Raw genomic sequence first — 23,483 nt, forward strand, 5'->3', positions numbered from 1 at the left:
CACTGTCCTCAGTCTTTCATAAAACTGAGTATCTGTTCTATGAAGATGTTATCCATCGTGCCTTGAATATGTAAGCTTTACCTTACACTGACAAAACCTGGAATGTAATTTTTTTCTATTACTTTCCAAGGGTAGACCTTGGGAAGGCAAGGCACAGAAATGCTACCATTAAAACATAACTGGATGTTTCAGTCATCAAAACAATAGAAGTTAAAAAATAACTACAGAACCAACAAATAAACAAAACCATCAGACTGTTTTCCAAGAAAAGAGAACAGGCTAAAAAATGAGTTTCAAAATCAATGAGCAGGAAAAGAAAACTATGTTTATAAATAGAAATTCAGCTACCTAAGATTCACTGCTTGGAATGGTGCTGGTGTACATCTGTTGGATACTGCCCACACATTTTATGCCCTAATTTTATAGGTCCAGAGTGGTTTAAGGCCTGAGCTAGAACCCAGATCTCTAGGCTCTTATTTACTGCTCTAATTACACTATAGTTTTGAAGCTACTGCTTTCACACTTAGGAAGGATGCCTGACAGAGAGCTGGAAAAGCGTGGGCACTCAGGGAAGGCTTCTGGTCGCCCTGCAGGGTCCTGTGGAGGTCCACCTAATGCAGAGCCCTTAGATTGGAATGCTCTGTGGACACCACTGCTGCTGCCTCTGAAAGGTCTGTGGAGATGGGCTTACCCCATGGGCGAGCCCCTCTGTGGCTCAAGGCAGAAGGCAGTGTCTATCCCTACCCTGTGTCCAGAAGATCCCCTACTTTGGTTTGTAGATGAGCAGTCCTGAGCCTAGTAAGGATCTTGTGACACAGATATCATTTTTCACTTCCCTTTGGGGCAGTGACTTTAGCACTTTTTTGGGTGTCAGGCTTCATGCTAAATGTTTACATACTATTACACATATATTATTAAAGTGATACATAGTTATATAACATATGTTTATATGCTATATATTATACATATATTATCATTTAATCCTCACCATAATCCTATAATTCTGGCACTATTATTCTCATTTATCATACATAAAAACCAAAGCACAGAGAATTTTGGTAACTTGATGAAAATCCCTAGCAAAGCCAAGAGTTGAATGGTGCCTGTTTCCAAAGCAAACTTTATCTTTCAGTGCTGGTAAGTGTGCCATGGTGACAGTCCATTGGGGGGCAGGGGGAAGGAGAAGGAAGACCACTCCCTATTCACTGAGTCTCCTCTTCTACCCCTGGGATGTGGGGACACAAGTGTGGGGTCTGAATCTCACTCTCCCATTCATGGGCTGAGCATTCAGGCCAAGCCCCAGGCTCACTCACATCAGTGTGAGGACACCTTCACTCCCAGTTTAGGGGGGCTCAAATGAGGAAGATTTTTACAAGAACATCTGCTAGGAAAAAGGGCAAGGAAACTGTTGCCATCCCCGCCAGAGGCTGACAGCACAGGAGACCCACCTGGGGTAGAGGTTGCTTTACTGTTAATGAGGCAGTTTAGAGGTATGGAATGATCAGAACTTTTTTTAACTTTTATTGAATTTTTATTAATTTTTTTTGCATGGGTAGTACATGGTGCAAAATTAAGAAGATTCAAAAGGGTATCTTTATCTTCCCTAGCCACTTAATTCTTTCCCCCAGAGGCAACACTTCTGTATGCTGTTGGACACCAAAATATTTCTAGTGACTTGAGTTGAACTTAGTTACTTTAAGGGAAAATGTGGATTGGGATTGTAGGTTCCGTTCCAGAAACTAGAAGAATTACTAGAGGAACTGACCCCCTGTGAGCTGTTTGCATTGCTTTTTCAAAGTTTAGAAACACTGAGTTTATAATAATAGACACACTCTAAAAGAGAAAACCTGAACAGTATAAGAGTAGAGTAAAAAAGAAGTCTCCTATATATACATGCCTTCTAGTATACCTTTCTGAAAGTTTATGCACTTATAAGCATATATACATCTGTACACACATATGGATATATGTTATAGGTATGCATCTATAAACAACTGGAAGCATGATTTTTGAACTTAACAATACACGTATTAAAGACTGCCCAGTATAGACACACTCATTCTTTTTGATGGCCACATAGTATTTCACTATAGAGATATACTGCAATTTACTTAACCAGTACTGTCTCAAGGAACATTTAGGTTGCTTTTGAAATTTTGCTGTCATAAACATGTAAAAAATTTTTTTTGCATCTGCACACTTTAATACACAATGAAGTGCTACTAAATCAGATAGACCTAGGCATACATAGTTCCATAACGAATTACTTTATGGATAGGTCTGGACAACTTAGTCTTAGTTTCATTATTTGAAAGGTTATGTGAGTGATACTGAATTCATAGAGCTGCTATGAATTGTTGAATATAATATGTATAAAGTACCTAATAATGCCTGGCAAATAGCAGGTGCACAATAAATGTTTGCTTTTTTTCCTGTTTCAGATCAGTTCATTCCTGGGTTCTGAAGGCATAGATATAAAGGAGATATCCACCCCTTCCCAGTTGCTAGTCCCAGATGGCTTCACTCCCGCTCTCAGGAGACAGGTCACATACGCCTCACCACTCAGTTAGGAATCGCCCAGTATGACTGGTGCCTGTATGACTCCTAATATCATACAAGTTCTGCAGCCAGATAAAATCACCTGCTTCTCAAAAGGATTGACTAGTTCAGTTTCCTCTCATGCCCAGAATGAATCATGCTAGTACCTGCCTACCACTGCATTCCCTGCCTGCTTTCACCTACCCTATAGCACTTGCTTCCTTGCAGGTGCAGCTCCTCTTCTATTCACACACCAGCTTCTCTTAGGAGTCTAGTCCACATGGGTCCTAACCATCTCTGAATCATTTTGTGCCCTCCTCATTTTGATACTTTGCCACATATTTCTATTGTTACTTTGTTATTCTACTCAAGAATTCCCATTCTTCACTAAGTTTCTAAGTATCTTGAGGATAAGGACAGGGAATATTCAAATGTTATCATATGCTCTTCTTATCCCATGTTTTCTGCCAGACACTGTATTCTGCATCACACATAGTATGTACTCAGTAAATATCCACTGACTTGGACTCTGAAAAGAACTCACCCAAGACTGAGTGTTTAACGAAGGAGTAGAAGCTATAATCAGTTCTGGAGCCTGCCTCCCCGTAATGCTTGACACCAGGAAAGTAACAGCCTATTACTTCCTTTCTGGTTCATAGTCAATCACTGGAACAAGAAATTCATGAGCTTTGAAGAAAAATGGGTCAAAAATCCTTCTTTCTTCCCCTCCATCCGGCCTGTAATTTTAAGAGAAACAAATCTACTAAGACTTACCATGACTTTCTGAGACTTAGCATAGTGTAAAATATCCTGGTAGTGCTGGGCGTAGTCTGGGTCCACATTTTTAATTTTAGCATTAGGTAACAGCAGAGTATCCAAAGTTCTAGAAGGATTCCCTTCGTCAATAGCTTCATTGATGAACCCTACAGCTACAATTCCTAGAAAATAAAGAAAAAGTTCTCCTTTTAAGTCATAAGAAATTACAAATTTTTAAAAATGTGGCTGGTAGGACTGAAGAACTTAATTTTATATTTTAATTTTAATTAAAATAGTAACATGGGGTTGGGAAGCATAGGTAAGCACCATAGAAATTAACAATGTCATGCATACTTTGGGATATTTTTAAGGTTCACACATTGCTAATTAATATCACAAATTGTTTCTATAACAGGAGCTGGTAAAATAACATCTTATTTGAGATAAGATGCCTCAGAACATGGATGTACCAAAACAAGAATAAGCAAATTTAGCCTTATCTCATCTCTACCAAACCACAGATCTTAGGGTATAGCCTATAATAAAGTCCAGGCACAAACCAAACTATGGAATCTGAAGTGTTTTTGAAACTCCAGGAGAGAGGATTTATTTGGAGGCCACTTCTGTATACCATATTATTATTAAAAAAATCAACCAGTCATAAAATAACAGTGTATTCATGTATGTGTATATATACATGGAAATGTACATAAAAATATGTATACACACACACATATATATACACTAACAGAGAGGGGGTTTGCTTTCCAGGTTAGTAAAGAAAATAATAAGCATTAACAAGCAATAAGCTTAATAATAAACATTCTTAAAGCCAAACTTATTTCTCATTTTGTCATTTATTTTTCAATAATCATAAGTCACTTTATAAATATGATATGCTGTGAAATACAGCACTTCTGGTTTTTAAGAAGTATCTCATCTTGACCTACAAATTAAGGTAGACTATTTAGCTGAATATTACCTGAAAAAACAACCCCATAAATACCACCTTGCTAAGAATGAGAAAATTTATCTGTAGGATGAATGGAACAATCTACAATGCCTATGAACAATTCCAGATTATAACACTTAAAATATTTGAAGACAAAGCAAAAGTACTTCTCTAACATGCAAGTTACATATCTCAAAACAGTGGGAGAACTTGGGCCAGTCTAAGTACTATCCACATACAAGGTATTATCATTTTACCCTGTAGGAGTTATAAACTGAAGAGTACTTCATATCATACTCTGGACACTCCCTTGGATAGACTGTTCTAAAGTATTTAAACACCCCGTACAAAAATGGTCTTAACAGAAACACATGTGAGAAAAAGACTGTGTGTTCCTAACGGCCAGTCACCTGGGAGTGTGTGCATTCCAGCTGACTTGATTGAAATCACCTGCTTAAAGTTTTTGTTTGTTGTATTTCTAAGAACACAGCCGCTGAGGTCATAGTAAATGACCTCACAGGAGCTGAAAGAACTACCCAGAACCCCCCTGGGCACATCTGCATCACTTCCTGTATGTCTAAGTAAATAGGAAATCCCATTTGAGCAATTAAGTCCATGGTCTCCTTCTTTAAATCAAGTGTGAGACTGTAATATCCCAGGGGCAGAGTGGGCATTCCTAGATTTTGTGTAATTGAGACAGTGGATGAGGTAACCTACCAAGATCAGTACTTATGAAATTTAAAAAGCAAATATTCAAAGGAAAAATAACTTCCTCCTTTAGACTACATGATTAAAATAATGTTCCTCTATGGCTCTACTGGGAAAAGTGATCTTTTTAGTAAAGAATCAAGAGAACCCAAGTCTGAGGAAATGCATTTAGCATCTTCTCTAGTATATTGACTGTCCACAGTGGTCACACCTCCCTAGCCCATACCTTATCCACATCTCCACTTAAACTCAGGATTAGACTTGAAGTGTGTGGCAGAGGTGGGATGAAAAGTAATGAATTTTCAAGGTGCCCATGAAAAATTATGAGCTCTTCTAGATGATTTACTTACTATATGTGTACACAAATACATGCAATTCATGTGTGTATTTATATACACATATAAAAAGCACAATTTAACTTTTTAAACTTTTTTTTTTGTGTGGGATCCTCGCTGTTGGCCGGGGATCAAACTGGCGCTGCAGAGGCTGCGGGCAGCCTCGCAACCCAGCGCTCAACCGCTGCGCCACCAGGGGAGGCCCAACTTTTTAAACTTTTTAAACTTTGTCAAACTCAATGCTTCAAGAACTATAAGCAAAAACTCATCATTTGCAAAATAACAAACCAAAACATAGAGAAATTAAATACTTTTTATAAAATCCCCCAAATTCTAGAAAGGAAACAGCAGTCTCTGAAATAACTACTCTGGTTATGGCCTACACCTACACAACAAGATGCTCTCAAAGAAAAGTGATAACGGTCACGTGGTATAAATACTCTCCACTGGAGGTAACTCAGTAGTGCAATTACCTAGATAAATGCCATCACACCAATCAGGAGAGATTTTTGCTTAAAAAGAACATTTACCTAAATAAGACTGTTCTTTTTTTGATACAAATGTTATTTGTTTTATTTTCCTGGTAAAAGCAGTCTATTTGATAGTCTGGGACATAAATGGCACCACCTTCCCTGTACCCCTTTTGAATCAGTGTCAAGAATGGGAGTAATACTAAAATTGTCAAGCACTAAGAATTAATGCAGCTTCACTTATATAAGGAGCACATATAGAAATCACAAAAGCAAATCTGGACTGTGGTATTTCCAGAAAGGATTGTAAAAGAGTTAGATAACAAAGATTAGACATGATTCTTGGTTTTGCCTGACACAAAGCAAGGGGTCCTACCTTCTAGGTGGCATTGGCCTAAGCACCCAAGATATTCAGAATGTGGATCTTGGGTCAAGAAGGCAGGAAGGCAGAGGTCTTGGAGACTGAGGGTTTTTATTTATTTATTTATTTATGCATATAAAAACTGGGGTGTAGGCCAGAGGTGTGGGGGTTGGGGCTAAGGAAAATATTAGGACTTCTATTTATGTGTTGTTCTTTTAATGTCCTTTTGCATGTGTGTTGTAATGTTTATAGTGTGTTGTTACAGTAGTGCAGGAATAAAATAATAGACATATTAGAGGAGTGTGCCTGCTTAAGGCTCTATGAGAAAAAATTTGCAGCTCTAGAGAACTAAGTTGTCTGGCACCTTATCCTTTCCTTAGTACACTGTCCAAAGAACAAAATGGTCCAATACTTACGATCATTTTCTTCAAGAATTTGAATATTAACCATATCCACACAATTCTGAATTTCATTCCAGCTTAGGTTATCTTGCCCTTGGGTTAAGGTTTCCAGTTTAATGGAGAGTAGTGCATTTGCGTAACTGTGGAAGAATAAACAAACAGGATACCAATCAGAGACATTCATTCTTTGTTCCTGCTACATATCTTAAATATGACACGTGGCCAAACATAGATGTTATGAGGATAGACAAAGAGTAGAAGGCAAAGTCTTACACAATCTTGTCTGCACACAGCTAGCTCACTTATACTAATGGTATAAAACTATATTTTCTTAAAAGTATTTTTGTGTACAAATGCTGTTTGATCAAAGCTCCTCTAAACCAACCTGGATCCTAAGTGAAGGAAAAACCTCGAATTTCTCAACTCTAAAATTGCTCATTTCCAGGGGACTCTCCTGGTGGCGCAGCAGTTGAGTGCTGCGCTGTGAAGATGCCCGCAGCCTCTGCAGCGCCAGTTCAATCCCCAGCCGCTGGCGAGATTCCCACATGGTGTGACAGACCTCTCCTGCTGTGCCCGCTGCTTCCCTCAGCAGTGTATTTCATCAGTCTGCCTGTTCTGTTCCCCACTCTGGCTCCGGCGAATTCTCTCACCCTCCCGCGCTGCTGACTGTATCCAGTGCTTGTATAATATAAATAGATAAATCTTTTAAAAATAAATAAATAAAATTGCTCATTTTCAGTTACTAACTTTCCTTTCCTTACATGTCTTGGTTCTATAGTCTCCAAATGATATAAATCAGCATTACCATAGCTCCCAATTTTTCCATCAAGGGTCCTCTTCTTGTTCCTTCCAAAATACAAACTTGGGATGATCTTTTCTACTGTCTCACTAACACAGCTGGGTTATCTAAAAACCTAATATAATATGCCCATTGAGGAAGCAAATAAAATGCAAATACAGTTGCAGAACCTTGCTGAATAACACACACAGCCAGTTTTTGTTTTCTTGGGAGGTGGTGTGTGAGCTGAACCAGAATAGCCTATGATTCCTCCTCACCTGTCCACTTCTCTTAAGGTTTCTTCTGGGCCAACTCACTGCCAGGACACACTCAAACCTCTCATCTGACCTTTGACCTCCTTCACTCTGCACCATCCTTGGGAAAATAGTTTGGTCATCCACTCTGATTACTTTATCTTGTCCAGGGAAATTTTAGGGAAAACATGATCCATCTTGAGATATTACTAAGAGACTTGCATTTCACAAGATTCAACCTTCCCATTTAAAAATCACAGAACCAAATGTTACAATCATAAGCTAACACGAGCTATTCTGGCCGAAAGTAAATAAACTCCATAATTTAGTTTGCTTTTACATCTTTACACCAGGGAAATAAAGATTAACCTTCTATGTACATACTCATAAAATGTCTTTTCTGAATAGCACCTATGGATTTGCTAACAGATGAGGTTGAAAGAAATAACACAACATGAAGTCCAAACTGTTTTCCTGGTTGCAGCAAATTTTCTCATAGTTCTACAAGCTTCAGAATGATACACAGTGGGCCTTCCTGGTGGCATAGGGGTTAAGTCTCAGCATTATCATGCTGTTACCAATGTGGCCTGAATTCGATCCCCAGTCAGGAGGCTAGGCTAACCCATATGGCACAGCAGACCTTGCCTGTCTTGCCCACGATTTCCCTTAACAGTGTATTTCAGTAGATCTGCCTGTTCTACTTCCGACTTTGTCTCTGGTGACTCCTTTTACCCTCCCCCCACACCTCTGGCCTACACCCCAGTTCTTGTATGCATAAATAAAAATAAATCTTAAATACATACACATACATATATATATATACACACACACACACACACATATATATATATATATATATATATATATACACACACACACACACACATATATCTCACACAAAATGACACTCAGTGATCTCCACAGAGAGAAGCTTGGTGATAATTCTTGATCCACTGATGTATGAGGCATCTCCATTACTCGTACTATACACCACAGTGCTGTATGGATAAGTGCCAACTTGTCCTGGTGAGCATCCTTTAAAGACCATTCTATATAAGGTCTTTGAGACAATGCAAAATCCTTATGGGCATTTTATGTGCTTAATATCTAAGTGATAACTCAACAGGAATAAAATGAAAAAGCTTGAAGATGAATACCACAAACCCCACCATCAGCCAAATTAGCAAGCAGGGCAACAGACTGCCCAGGCTTTTCCATATAAGCACCAACTCCAGCACTGAAGATGTCAACTCTGGAAAGTATTCTGTGGTTACTCAAACAGACCCATGTCCTTTTTCTCTCTGCCTCTCTGCACCTTCCATGAAGGACAGACTAGTAAGATTAATTTTTAACTAGATTTGGGAAGCTCTGAGAAGATAAATAATCCACTTGAGTTCAGCAGACTCACTAGGTGCAAAGCCTGTGGCAGCACTACTGGGACACGAGATGAACAAGATGCAGTCTTGTCTTCATAGAGCTGTCAGTATGCGGGGTAAGGAGATACAGACCACGAAAGAGCACAAAAGTGGGGCACAGGAAAGGCCATTCAAACGGAAATGGTTCCTATGAGTAGAAACAACAGGTTTCTCAGGAAGGACACTTGAAGGGAATGCTTACTGTGGCACCCCTTGCCTGTGACCGGAGCGGGACCAAGCACTTAACCCTTAAAACCATTCTGCAGATGCAGAGTAGGTACTTTGGCTTTTACTTTTGTGCCTTAAAGAGGAAGAGAAAAGGGCTTGGCTAAGAAGAAGCAGACTCAGATATTTTTGGCTCCAAGGCTTATATTTCTCCAGCAACAATATGCTGGTTGTCAGAAGAGATGGCATTTCTGGGGGTGGGGAGAAGCAGGGAAAAAATTCATGGCAGCATAACTTATGGCAGGGCAGGGAATGGATGTTCTAGTACCATGACAGGCAGAGAGAGGTGACAGCCTTCACGTTGCTAGCGGTGAGAAGTCACACCTGTGAGCAGACAGACCAGAATGCGCACAGCATGCTTGGATCCTGCTTGGCCACAGTGTAAGATATGAGGAGGGATGTAGCAGGTGTAAAGGTCAGAGTAACATATTTAAAGTGAAGAGTCTGTTCTTAATTCAGTTGAGAACAGGAAAGAATTAAATAGAGAAGCACTGTAAACATTTACATTTAGAACAATTAATCTGGGAACTGTTGATGCCCAGAGCCAATGCCAGCCCTACATCACTTTTGTGAGCATTGAACAAAAAAATATTTCTGGGAAAACACAGCCCCAAGAGTAGTATCTATATTGAATAGGAAGAAGCTTTTTTTTTTTTTTTTAAGATTTTATTTTATTTATTTATACAAGCACTGGGTATAGTCAGAAGCGCGGGAGGGTGAGAGAATTCGCCAGAGCGGGGAACAGAACAGGGAGACTGATGAGGTACACTGCTGAGGGGAGCAGCAGGCAGCAGGAGAGGTCTGCGCACCATGTGGGACCCTCGTCCGGTGGAGATTGAACTGGTGCTGCAGAGGCTGCGGGCAGCTTCTGAGCTCAACTGCTGAGCCATCAGGGAGGCCCTGAATAGGAAGAAGCTTTTAAAGACTCCATCAAGGTGGCCCTGCCTAGCACCCTTGTGTTATGAAGAATTTGCACAACCGTACAGTGCAGACCAGAGCAGCAGTGTTTCTGAAATCTGCTGACCTGAAACCTGCAAGAAAACAGGCTAAATAGTTGAGACTGTGTTAGATCACGTGGAGCCAAGGTAACTGTTAATACAAGAAACAAAGGGGGTGCTGAGAACTCATGTCAGTACTGGGTCATCCAGGTGACCCAGAATGTGCTTAAATCAAACATTTAAAAGATGATTAAAGCAAGCACAAATTTTACAAGTTTCTCATACAGCAGACTTAAACTCTAAGGCTATATCTTTAGAAGACCACAGATATAAAAGTGGGTCGCAAAGGGGTGTGAACCATTTCATTAATGGCTTATGTGTGAACTAGGGCAGGATTGGAGAGAAGAGAGGATTTGGGTCGTCAACACAGGTGATCTGAAGGGATGGTACTGTTATTTAGAGGGCAGTATCCAGGGCGGTTACTCTATGGAAGTGTCTAGGCAACTATCTCACCAAGATGCCTGATTAGTGCTCATCACACTGGAGCCTTCCCAAGGGAGGGAAGTACTCTGTCTTCTCCTCCAGCGCTGAGAAAGCAATAGAACCTGGCCAGTTAAGAATGAGGACAGAAAAAACACAGGAAGACTGATATGGAGGTTATTAACAGAAGCAGCATTGAGAAGTAAAGTCTAAATGAGGCAGATATTGGGGAAAGCAAACATTCTGGAGAAGTATAATGCATACAGATTGGCTGCTGACAGCGAGAGGATGAGCAGTCCGTTCATAGAACAAGAGTGTCTGGCAGAGGATAGACAGCTCACATTGAACTTAATGTTTACAAGCTTGGAGAAGAAGTTGGTGCCATAGTTGAAATAAATGACCTTGGAGAAACATGCTGAGAAGCTGTATGATCCAGGTGCCCAAATTTGAAAGGAATAAGAATATCAATTTCTTTAAGAATACACCACTGCTTTTCAATATAATACTGGAAGTCCTAGCCAGAGCAATACGACAAGAGAAAGACATACAAGGAATCCAAATAGGAAAAGAAGAAGTAAAACTATCACTATTTGCAGATGATATGATAATATACATAAAGAACCCCAAAAACTCCACAGAAAAACTAATTCAACTAATCAATCAGTTCAGTAAAGTGGCAGGATACAAAATCAATATGCAAAAATCAGTAGTCTGCCTATACACAAACAATAAATCTGAAGAAGAAATCAAAAAAGCCATCCCTTTTATTATCGAAACAAAAAAAAATCAAATACTTGGGAACAAATCTAACAAAAGAGGTAAAGGACCTTTACAAAGAAAACTATAAAACACTGTTAAAAGAAATAGAAGAAGACACAAAGAAATGGAAAGACATCCCCTGCTCATGGATTGGAAGAATAAACATTATTAAAATGGCCATCCTACCAAAAGCAATATACAGATTCAATGCTATTCCAATCAAAATCTCAATGTCATTCTTCAAAGAAATAGAACAATTATTGATGAAATTCACATGGAATCACCAAAAACCCTGAATAGCCAAAGCTCTCCTGAAAAAAAAAGAAGGGAATGGAGGCATCACACTCCCAGACTTCAAACTGTACTACAAAGCCATAATCATCAAAACTGCATGGTATTGGAACAAGAACAGACACACAGACCAATGGAATCGAATAGAAAATCGAGAAATAAATCCACAGATGTATGGTCAACTAATTTTTGACAAAGGAGCAAAGAATATGCATTGGAGCAAAGAAAGTTTGTTCAATAAATGGTGCTGGGAAAACTGGGTTGCTACATGCAAAAGAATGAAGCTTGATTACTACCTCACACCATACACAAAAACCAAATCAAAATGGATTAAAGAACTAGACATAAGACCTGAATCCATAAAATATATAGAAGGAAATATAGGTGAAACACTACATGATATGCACATCAAAGACATCTTTATAGACACATCACCCAAAGCAGTGATAGTGAAGGCAAAGATAAACAGCTGGGACTACATCAAATTAAAGAGCTTCTAATCCAGTCAATAAATGGGCAGAAGAGCTAAAAAGAAACTTCTCTGAAGAGGAAATGCAAATGGCCAACAGACATATGAAAAAATGTTCAACATCACTTGTCATCAGGGAAATGCAAATCAAAACTACCATGAGATACCATCTTACACCAGTGAGAATGGCACATATTAAAAAAACTAGCAACAACAAATGTTGGCGAGGGTGTGGAGAAAAAGGAACTCTTCTGCACTGTTGGTGGGAGTGCAAACTGGTCCAACCACTGTGGAAAGCTGTGTGGAGATTTCTGGACCTACTAAACATAGAGCTTCCATATGATCCAGCAATTCCACTCCTAGGTATTTACCCAAAGGACACAGAAACATCAATTCCAAAGAACACCTGCACCCCTATGTTTATAGCAGCACTGTTTACAATAGCTAAGCTTTGGAAACAACCCAAATGCCCAAAAATAGATGACTGGATCAAGAAGATGTGGTACATATATACCATGGAATATTACTCAGCATTCAAAAAAGATAAACACATGCAATTTGCAGCAACATGGATGGCGCTGGAAGGGATCATGCTCAGCGAAATAAGCCAAAAAGAAAAAGAAAAATACCGGATGGTCTCACTCATAGCAGGAATCTAGAAAACTTAAATAAGGGACCAGGAAAATGAATATAAGAAAGTGAAAATCAAAATCAACAAAAAACTATGAACCAGAGACACTTTTAGGGGGGCGGGGGCGGGAGGGGAGGGACTGGGGTCAGAATGGGGGGGCTGCAATTGTATGGGGAATATAACAATAAAATTTATAAAAAAAAATAAAAATAAAAATAAAGAGCTTCTGCACAGCAAAAGAGACAATAACAAAAACAAAGAGAAACCCCCAGACTGGGAGAACATTTTTGCACACAACACTAATGATAAAGGACTGATCACAAAAATCTATGAAGAACTGATGAGAGTCAACACAAACAAAGAAAATAATCCAGGCAAAAAATGGGCAGAAGAGCTAAAAAGAAACTTCTCTGAAGAAGAAATGCAAATGGCCAACAGGCATATGAAAAAATGTTCAACATCACTTATAATCAGAGAAATGCAAACCAAAACTACAATGAGATACTATCTCACACCAGTGAGAATGGCACACATTAAAAAAACTAGCAACAACAAATGTTGGCGAGGTTGTGGAGAAAAAGGAACTCTCCTGCACTGTTGGTGGGAGTACAAACTGGTCCAACCACTATGGAGAGCTGTGTGGAGATTTCTGGACCTACTAAACATAGAGCTTCCATATGATCCAGCAATTCCACTCCTAGGTATTTACCCAAAGGACACAGAAACATCAATTCCAAAGAGCACCTGCACCCCTATGTTTATAGCAGCACTATTTACAATAGCTAAGCCTTGGAAACAACCCAAATGCCCAAAAATAGATGACTGGATCAAGAAGATGTGGTACATATACATCATGGAATATTACTCAGCATTCAAAAAAGATAAACATATGCAATTTGCAGCAACATGGATGGCGCTGGGAGGGATCATGCTCAGCGAAATAAGCCAGAAAGAAAAAGAAAAATACCGGATGGTCTCAGTCATAGCAGGAATCTAGAAAACTTAAATAAGAGACCAGGAAAAAGAATAACTATAAGAAAGTAAAAATCAAAATCAACAAAAAACTATGAACCAGAGACACTTTATGGTAGGTGGGGGTCATGGAAAGGAGGGATTGGGGTCAAAATAAGGGGATTGCAATTGTATGGGGAATATAAAAATAAAATTAAAATTAAAAAAATTGATATAAGGTAGTTTTCAGATTAATAAACAGTGACAAAATATGTGAAAAAAAAAAAGAATACAACTATCAAGGAAAATCCACTGTCCTAGCCATTCTCTACATAGACAAGAGGTCAAAAACCACTTATTTTTTAATTTGAGAGCTCTTTTTACTTTTACTATACAAATATACATGACGTAAGAGAATATGTTACCGAATCTACTCAATCAAGCAGTTCTGGAATTAGTATCTGAAAAACTTTTAGTTAGGCTCCATGCAGACAGAACTCCCCCTAGTGGTCACAAGAAACCAGGACAGAAAATCCCTCAATGGGTTTTTGTCTTACAAAAATTTTTAACTTGGCTCCTTATTCTGGCCACTTAATTTTACTCCTAGATCTGCTATTATGTTTTATAATACTATCAGTATGCTTTTCAGGAACATGAAGTGAAAGCGACTAAAGTTAAAACCCACTGCCATGAACCACTAATTTCAGGATTCTTTGGTTTAATAATAATGAGAGTTTGGGACCCATTCAGATTTTCTTTCCTTACCAGTAAAATTAAAAAAAACTATTGGATGATTAATAAAGTTGCTCTCAACACTTCACTTTTATGTTCTCTCCAAAAGACGCCCAAGGGAAGGTAGGTTTTGAACAGTTACTTCATGTTAAGCTTATCAAATAATCTTTGCTAATGACAAAGTCATTTAGTAATTGCCACAATGTGGTCTTTTTAAGATTGTTCCCCCTAAAAGGCCTACTATTAATGAAGGACTCTAAATTAGGAGAACTTTCAAAGTTTGGGAAAATGAGCCTCATACATGGATTTCTTAGGTAAGAAACAAGTCATTATTGGTGATAGCTGCCGAACACACATTTCTGTGTTGGAGGAAGGTTTGGAAAATGTTCCTTACCGTTCCACATATGCCTCATCCAGATTGTTCAAGCCTATGGTTGGACTTTTGAGTTGATTCTGCACAGACACGAGATCATTGCTCTCCAGGGCCTGGTTTAGTAGAGCAACGGCAGATAACATCTCCACTGCAATCAAGAGATCCTCGTGGGCCAGGTAGTTCTGTTGGAAACAGTGCAGCAATGTAAGTTCCCCAAACTACACACCTCCTGTATGTGATGGGTTCAGGGGTCACAATACAAAGAACAATTAAAAGTCAAAGATTTTGAAAATCCAGGAGGAGGAGGGTTAAATAACCGTTTATTTTCCCTGGTTTTAAAGAACAGATTAACAAGCTCCTAGGTTTTCCTTAGCTGGTCATGTCGGAAGAGAGTTAATTATACTAGAAGCTTCGGTTTCATAAGCATCTCCATTGTCATAGTGGATTCCTATGTCCAGATATAACGGCTATTTACAACCTTACTCCTACCAAATAATTAAACCAAGTGTTAGACAATGTTGTCTCTTCTGACAGTGTGGACAAGATTTTTTCATAGCTAATGACTGTCAGTTTGAAGTAACCTAAAGGAAAAGTGGGAGAGAGTCACCTACAAGTTACACAGCCAGAAAACATCTTTAAACCAAGAATATTGATGCTAATTCCAAGAGTTAATCTCAGTCACATTGTTTTTATAACTGGGTAGATATTTTTAAACGTACTATAAGTTCTGGTATTTGCAGAAATGTGAACTAAATCTTTTGGTAAAGTAAGGCTCTCCAGACTTATATGATTTATAAATCTGGATTTGGCTTATTTAAAAATATATATCTTAGGTTTCAGATTACCTCCCTTTGAATGTTCTCTTTCATTTAACCATTTTATATTGACCTGGCCCAATTTCAAAAAGGATATTTCTTTCATCATATTGAAAGAACATAAAGAGAGCATGAAACAAATCCCAAAAATATACTCCAAAACTGATATATATCTTTCCATCAGGATATATTTTATATAGCATTATATTAACTTAGTATATAAAATGTAATATTCACAGCTAAAATGCATTATTATAGCTTTCCAGATCACTGTAGAAATCTTGCAGCCAACAGCTTTCATAGTAACAAACAATAATTTTACCTTCCAAGGCAAATGGGAAAGAGTTATGATAGAGAGCAAGTGAATTTTTTCCAAATATACTCCATTAACTCCAAGTTTAACATATAAGAAAGGTATTAAATTGTAAGAGCAGAATGGAATAATTTGAAATTCACCTCTAGCGCTTTCAGTGAACTTCTCACAAACATCTAAAGTAGGATATGGTAAAAAAAGATAGGAAAAATTAAAAGAAATGGGGTCAGACAACCGGAAACTGACTGTTGACCCTGGGGAGAACACTGTAGGAGGGGAAATAGCCTTGGGTTTCAAAGCTAGAGAAGTAGGAAGATATTCACGAGAGAAGCTAGTGCAGTCTAAGAAAATAATCTTTATTTCTTTTACCAAAAAAACAGTATATTTATATTTATAAAACTTAGAAAGTCTTGAGAAGCAAGAATAAGAATAATTCCTACCACCCAGCCCTTTAGTGCATATCCTTTTAATTCATGCAAACATTTACAGAGGTTTTGTTTTTTCCACTGACTCCCCCTCTTATTATCAAAAAGCAAGATAATGCTCTATATTTCAAACTCATTTTTTCCACTACTAGTGTGCACATCTTTTCTGATCTCTACTCTGCACAGTCATTTTTGCTGGTTACATATTATTTTGGGCATGTGGAAGTACCAGGAACTAAGCAATCTGTTGCTAAACATGTGGTTTGTTGGCTGTTTCTCAGTATTATAGACAATTCTCTGAAACATCCCTGAGGCCAAAACTTTTTGGACTCACATTCTTCCAGCTTATGTCCTAACGTTAGTAAGGTTGCCCTCCAGAAAGATCTCATCACTTGCACGCACGCCCATCAGCTCTATGGGAGATGCTTGCTGCCCCAAATTCTCACCCCCATAAGGTTAAATTTCTCAATCTTTACCAATCTGACTTCTACAAATAATTATATTTCATTTTAATTTACATGTCTTTACTTCTGATTGAGCTTGAACAGTTTCTGTTTGTCATTTTTACATTCCTCATTTTGTAACTTGTCTGCTCATGTTCTTGGCCTCTTCCCCCACCGCCCCCCCCCTTTTTTTTTTGGTGGCCCAGTGCTGCTTCTGATTTTTAAGATCTAAAGTCTAAGGAATTAACATTCCGTTGAATGTTAATTTTTAAACATTTTTCTGTGTTTAATATTTAAATGGACATTTATTCTGATATGTATAGTGAGGCCATGTTTTCTTTTCCAAATGGTAAAACACTTTAAGGATTTCATTCCTTCCTCCAGCTTTTTGAAATACTAGCTCCCTCGTCTATTAAATTTTTGGCTCTGTGTCCAGTATTTTTCATTTTGTTCCATTGTTTGACTTAATCCTGCACTAGTATAAATCTCCTAATCACTGCAACTTAGTTACCACACTGCAATTTAATCACCTTATATGAATATGACTGCTTAATATAATTAGCATATTAAGGAGCATAAATTTACAAAAGTCAAAGCCATAATGATGTTTTTAGTTCTAGATTTCTAGAAATGCATATTCAGAGCTTATTTTTCCATAACAAAAACATTGCATATTTTAAACCTATTGTAGCATACTTAAAAAATTATCCAAAGTTCTTGAAAAAATCACAGAGAATAAGAACAACCTGTTTTTAAGATGTATTTGTGGGAAACCCTGTCTGCATCTCTTTAACTATACTCTAGATTCTTTATGTAGATAGAAGCAGGAGCTAAAAAGGATGGTGGCCACAGAATTGGTATGGTTAGTCCACTGAGACTAGAGATTGGTACAAGATAAAGACACCATACCCCTTCACCTTTCCTGAACAGGCTTCTTCATTTCTTGGACTCAGTATTAACATCTCCCAAATGGGAGTCTCCTCTGACTTACCGTGGTATTCTGTTTCTGAAGGTTGGAAAGTTCGTGGTGATACATGATGGCAGCAAAGGGATACACCACAGGCAGCTGGGCCTCGGGTTTCCTCAGTGCAAGCAGCGTGTTCTCCGGGTCGCCTTCCTGAAGAACAGCGTTGATGTGGTCTACTGCGGCCAACCCTGCGGGTGGGGGTTCACATTCTGTCAGACTGTTCTCCAAACACCACTCCCTGACCCAACCAGCCCATCTCACCAAGGATTAGAATGCAGATAGTCACTTTCCATTAATTCTGAAAGGCTGCAGTTGGCGGGTAGGTAGAGGCTTGGAAATGGCAGCTCAATAATTAAAAGTCAGTCCAACCCTTGGAGTTGGTCCCTAAAAGAACCTCAGCTGTGAGTTAAATCATTCCAGCCTGGCATGACTTCCCTGCAAAATCCTTCCTTACAGGACCAGTCTGTTCCCACCTCTTCCCATTGCTGTGGTCTCTGAGGACTTCACACACCACGGAAATCCCCTTGGTGTTTAACTCTGAGCCACAGTGATCTGCAGGCATCACTCTTTAATGCTCTTTAATGCTCCTAATGTGCTAGGATTGCCTCCCCAAGAAGAGCTGCTGCAGCCTCCCTCTGAATCAGTGCTGGAAACCCACAGGGGGCGCCCAGACACACTGCTGCTTGATGTTGATGCTACAGTTACTTCTCGGAATCTCCTCTCTCAACTATTATATTCTATGGAATGTTATTATTTATTTTTTTTAAAGAAATTGACTTTTACTAACCAGCCTCCCATTATTTTAAACCCAGATTCAGCATTTACTTCCCACAGTGTCTTTTTTTTTTAATAATAAATTTTATTTTTATATTCCCCACACAGTTGCAACCCCCCCTTTCTGATCCCAATCCCTCCCCTCCCGCCCCCCACCCCCCCCCAATGGAATGTTATTCTTAAGGAAAAGTAACTGCAGATACATTAAAAAGTATATGATAGCCAAAATTCCTATGACTCATCTATGCTAATATTATTTAACAATAAAAAACCCTGACTACAGGAATGTCTTTGTTTACAAAGTTCTTTAAAACCATTATTTATCCAACCTCTAACTCTGTGACCTCTCCACCAGTTGCAATGTTACCATTACAAAGACCTGGATTTTAAGGGTGCCTGAAGAGTGAATAGTTAAAGGAAGAAATGGAATTGCTGACCAAATGGAAGAATGACTGATAAACTCTGCCACCAGGCAACAGCAAACAAGACAGAACCAGCAGGGTTTTGCCCTCAAAAGGCAGCTTCTGGACAGCAGAAATAATGCAGACCTATAATTTCTACAGCTTTTCAAGGGATAGTCTGTCTAACACATGATTAGATTCCAGCTAAGATTATTCTAACCTTTTTTAACAGCTGACTATCTTCTCTAATTATTTACAGGGCGCTACCTACAATAACCTTCCTACTAAGAGATGTCATACAATAGAAGGAATACTTACTGTCAATGCAATCTTTCATACTACACCCCCAGAAAACTTACACTTATTCTATGGTACCCTAAGAACCCAAACACTTTTTTCTATTCTTAGAATTAAAATGACAAACAGAAGAATTCCAGAAAGGAAGGTAGGTGGTTATGCATGTTGTTTGCTGTTCTTTTAAAGTTATCCAGGTCAGGTTCCTCAGTCTACTAAAAATGGAGCTACCGTACAACCTGATAATTCCAATCCTAGGGACCTACCCAAAGGACACAAAAACATTGATTCAAAAGAACACCTGTACGCCTGTGTTTATTGCAGCACTAGTTACAATAGGTAAAACCTGGAAACAACCCAAATGCCCAAAAACAGATGACTGGATCAAGAAGATGTGGCATGTATACACAATGGAATATTATTCAGCAATCAAAAAAGATAAACTCATGCCATTTGCAGCAATGTAGATGGAACTAGAAGGAATTATGCTCAGTGAAATAAACCAGAAGGAAAAAGAAAAATATCAGATGGTTTCACTTATAGCAGGAATATAGGGGAACCAAATAAGACATCAGTGTGAAAAAAAAATAGTAACAGTACAAAACACAACAAAGCAAAAACGGACAATTATAAATCAGAGACATACTACAGGGGAGGAGGAGGGAGAGGGATCAGAGGGAGGGAGGGAGGAGCATAGGGCACTGAGGTGATGGTGCACAGGTGCACTGGTGAAGGAAACTATGGGGACTACACCTGAGGGGGGGAAGCAAATATTGTTTAAAAATGAACAATGATGTAAAAAAATAAAAAAAATTAATATATATTAAAAAAATGAATTGCATAAATAAATAAATAAAGTTATCCAGAGTCTTTCAGTTGTGTCTGATTACTTTGGATAGGATTTTGCTTCACCTTGAAAACTCTGTTATATTAGTCTGTACAGCTACATGGTAAATGTTATCAGAAAGTTGTATCATTAAAACCACTCTTAATGAACTACTTCTTTGTAAAGAAAAAAATAAAGTAAGCTTAGCCATTTTTTTACACCAGTATTTATAAAATTCCCGGTTCTGATGTTAATAGGTATATCATGTGTTGACTGGAATGCATGTGCCAAACCCCATTAAAGTTAAATAACTGCAGTTCCAACAAAGCAGAAGACTCTGACAACAGATCCGCCGTCATTACTATTTAACTTGTCATTTATGTCATTATTATGATTGCTATGAACGTACCTTAACATTTTACTGTAACAACCTGCACGGCTGGGGTAAAGCTTGTCCAGTAGCTATACTTATGCATCTTAAAGCATACAAATGTCTCATGTGTCATTAAAAAGCAGCCTTTAAATGGTGTTTTCAAGACCAGTTCTAGTCCTACTAGACAATAAATTTTCAAATGGGGAGAGATAAACTTCAGAATAATCATGGACTACACATTTACAGACATCAAACATTGCAATGTCCTTCACAATTTCAGCTGGCTATGCATTAGTGTAAATCATCTTATCCATTTCATTTAAAAATGGGGGAAAAAGTACAATTTGTCATTAAATTTGGGATGTGGAAATTAGGTCATTGAGTAAGGTATTAAAATATTTATATAAAGCATTTATTCAACATGAAGAAGAAATCTGTGGTTATAAACATTTCAGAACTAAAGGATGGTAAAAGACTACAGAATTATTTCCTCACCAAGCTTAAGGACCTTAGATATTTCACTGGCAATATCAATTTCTCCCTATAATTCATTTCTGTCAAGTGTAATGAAATTCTTAGCTTTCAAATAAAACAGAAAGAAATTTTAAATTGTGCTTCATGTATCATGACCAACATGTTAAAAATTTAATAAGAACAAAAGAACAAGAACACACCAACCAAAATGTTAAGGTATTCCCTTGAGAAAAAAGTTATCCTAGAGTTCTTGGCAGAGTGTGTGTGTGGGGGGTGGGGGCAGAGGCAGTGTGTGGGGGGATATGGAGGGGTGAGGGAGTAGGGGGATGGGTAGGCAGAAAGGAGTAAATTTTCTGTTAACTCCTAGATGTTGACATCAACCTTATCGAGGCTTCCCTGTTTTCTATTTCAATCCCTTAGGTTATGCCTATAACAGCAAATTAGGAGCAAACTTTCTAGTAATATTTACAAGAATGCATTTTTTGTAAGTGTTAGGAAGAGCAATAAAGACAATTCATAGCTCATCTAGGTGTTAAGTTGAGGGCAGGGATTAGGCCTGTTGTAATTTGTGGATACTCTAGGATTGAATATGTCAGAGAGGTTGTATACTTTATTAATAGGCGAAATGGTCTTTTATGTGTTAATTTTCTGGGTATATATGGGTTATTGGGACTGATCTAGAGGAAATGAATGTCAGATGGAATTCCCTACTGCCTCCAGTAAAAATAAATTTTAGTAGTGAAGGGAAAAAAGACTAAGGAGATTAATGTATCTAAACTTGCATATGCTTATTCTAATTACCCAAGTTTCTGTCCTTTATAGACACACAACTGAACTGGTATCAAGAGGAAATGAATGTTGCAAACTCCATGGAGATTCAGGGATGTGGATTCAAACTTGCAACCTTGTGAATCTACTGGCCTGTTCAGTCTCATCCATTTGCACTAGAGCTACACAAGCTGTAAGAGATCAATTCTTGCAAAACTGCAGACTAATGACCAGGAATTAATAAAGAGCAGAGGTGTCCATGGATTTTTTCACAGTACCAAGAGCATATCATCGTGTGATCATGGACAAGGAATAATCTTAAAGTTACATTCTTTTACTAAATAACTTCCATATTAGCCCAATAATGCACAGGTTCAAAAGATGAATGTGTTGTGCCTTTGATGAAATAGAAAATGATTTGAGATACTCTGAATGGACTATAAGCAAGACCACCAAAAAGCTCCTGACGAACAGTCAGATTACGTACCATAATGAAGAGCAACACCAACAAGTAGTGGATTTTTTTCATTACAGAAGTCAGTTGTTAATGATACAAGTTGAGAGTTAATCAAAGATTTGGACCAGGAGAATGTGTATCTTATGGAGACGCCCATTTCCTTCACCTGATCCATTACTTACTGTTAACTGCATTGATATTGTCTTGGATTTCTGTTTGTGTCAGCAGTTCTTCATAGGCATCTCTTTCTTCTTCTGAAATACAGTTATTCTGTAAAACAAAGTTTTCACCGATTCCTTTTAAGTAAAATGTTTCCAAATCTCAACATTTAAAAATGGAAAAGTGATAAAACCACCAATATTGATTTTGAAGTCAATGCACGCATTCATTGGGGCTCTAGGGTGAGAGACACTCACAAGGATGACAACGAAGAAGAGGCCCCAGGACTCTCTGAAAAGGCCTAGTTGTGTACAGCTGAGAGCACCAGGTTGAACCTTTGATATGGCCATTTTTTTTGCAGATCAAAAACAGTTTGATACTGACAATGTCATTTGACTCTATCTAATAAAATCAAGAACACGAAGAAGGAGTAAACATATCAGAACCAAACAGACTGTACAGAAGTATATATTCGGTGGGGAAGAAAATTTTAAAATAATAATAATTTTAAGACAATAATCGAAGAGGGGTGGAAGAATGTTCAAGGTTGGGTGGAACAGACAGGCTCCAGCAGCATGATTTTCTCACAAAGGTAGGAATGTGGCCATGTTGGGCTATAGCATGGAGCAGGTCTGGGGTCTGGCGAAAAGCAGGGGAGGTGAGAAGGATTACCTGGAGGCCCTATACTTCTCTCAGTGGGTAGCAGGGAATGAGGAGTGTCCTCTAGTGGGATGACACCCAACCAGTAGTTAGAGATTGATTTTGTAACCTCCTTCTGAGAGGGGCTGGCTTGCTGGCTTGGGGAACAACAGGACATAGGTAACCCCATGAGGAAGGTACTGCGAGCATCTTGAGACGTGAGTAGAGACAGTAGAAGCAGGTGAGGCTGTAAGCCTGGTAAGAAGAGGTGACAGAACAAGGTGTGGACAGCACATGGGGGAAGGAGAGAATTCTGAAACAACGTGGGAATTATTCTAAGGAAGCTCAGCAGAGGCACATGCGTGAGTGAAGATAGAGTGAAGCCCTTATCTTATGGGGATAAGAGTGAAGCCCTGGGAGACAGAGGATACTCTTTAGGGATAAGGGAGGTGTGAAGCTGTCAAGCTGACAGCTGATTTCTTCAACAAGTAGATAAATTCAATTGAGGAAGAAGAAAGAGGAGATATTCAATGTCAGA

At 38.5% G+C, this 23,483-nt stretch overlaps 1 protein-coding gene across 1 annotated transcript in view; it reads right to left on the reverse strand.

The window, feature by feature from the left end:
* The window catches only part of IQGAP2 (IQ motif containing GTPase activating protein 2), a gene marked incomplete at its 3' end in the record, with an annotated part of 261,119 nt that overhangs the window by 80,242 nt on the left and 157,394 nt on the right, over nucleotides 1-23,483 (reverse strand). The window contains exons 9-13 of the mRNA XM_084234138.1: nucleotides 22,330-22,417; nucleotides 17,805-17,968; nucleotides 14,839-14,999; nucleotides 6,537-6,661; nucleotides 3,313-3,476 (exon numbers count right to left, since the gene is read on the reverse strand). Coding sequence (XP_084090264.1) covers nucleotides 3,313-3,476; nucleotides 6,537-6,661; nucleotides 14,839-14,999; nucleotides 17,805-17,968; nucleotides 22,330-22,417 — 702 coding nt within the window. The remainder of the gene's footprint in view (nucleotides 1-3,312; nucleotides 3,477-6,536; nucleotides 6,662-14,838; nucleotides 15,000-17,804; nucleotides 17,969-22,329; nucleotides 22,418-23,483) is intronic.

This window comes from Talpa europaea, assembly GCF_964194135.1.
Source record: "Talpa europaea genome assembly, chromosome: 5".
Classification (NCBI taxonomy): Eukaryota; Metazoa; Chordata; class Mammalia; order Eulipotyphla; family Talpidae; genus Talpa; species Talpa europaea.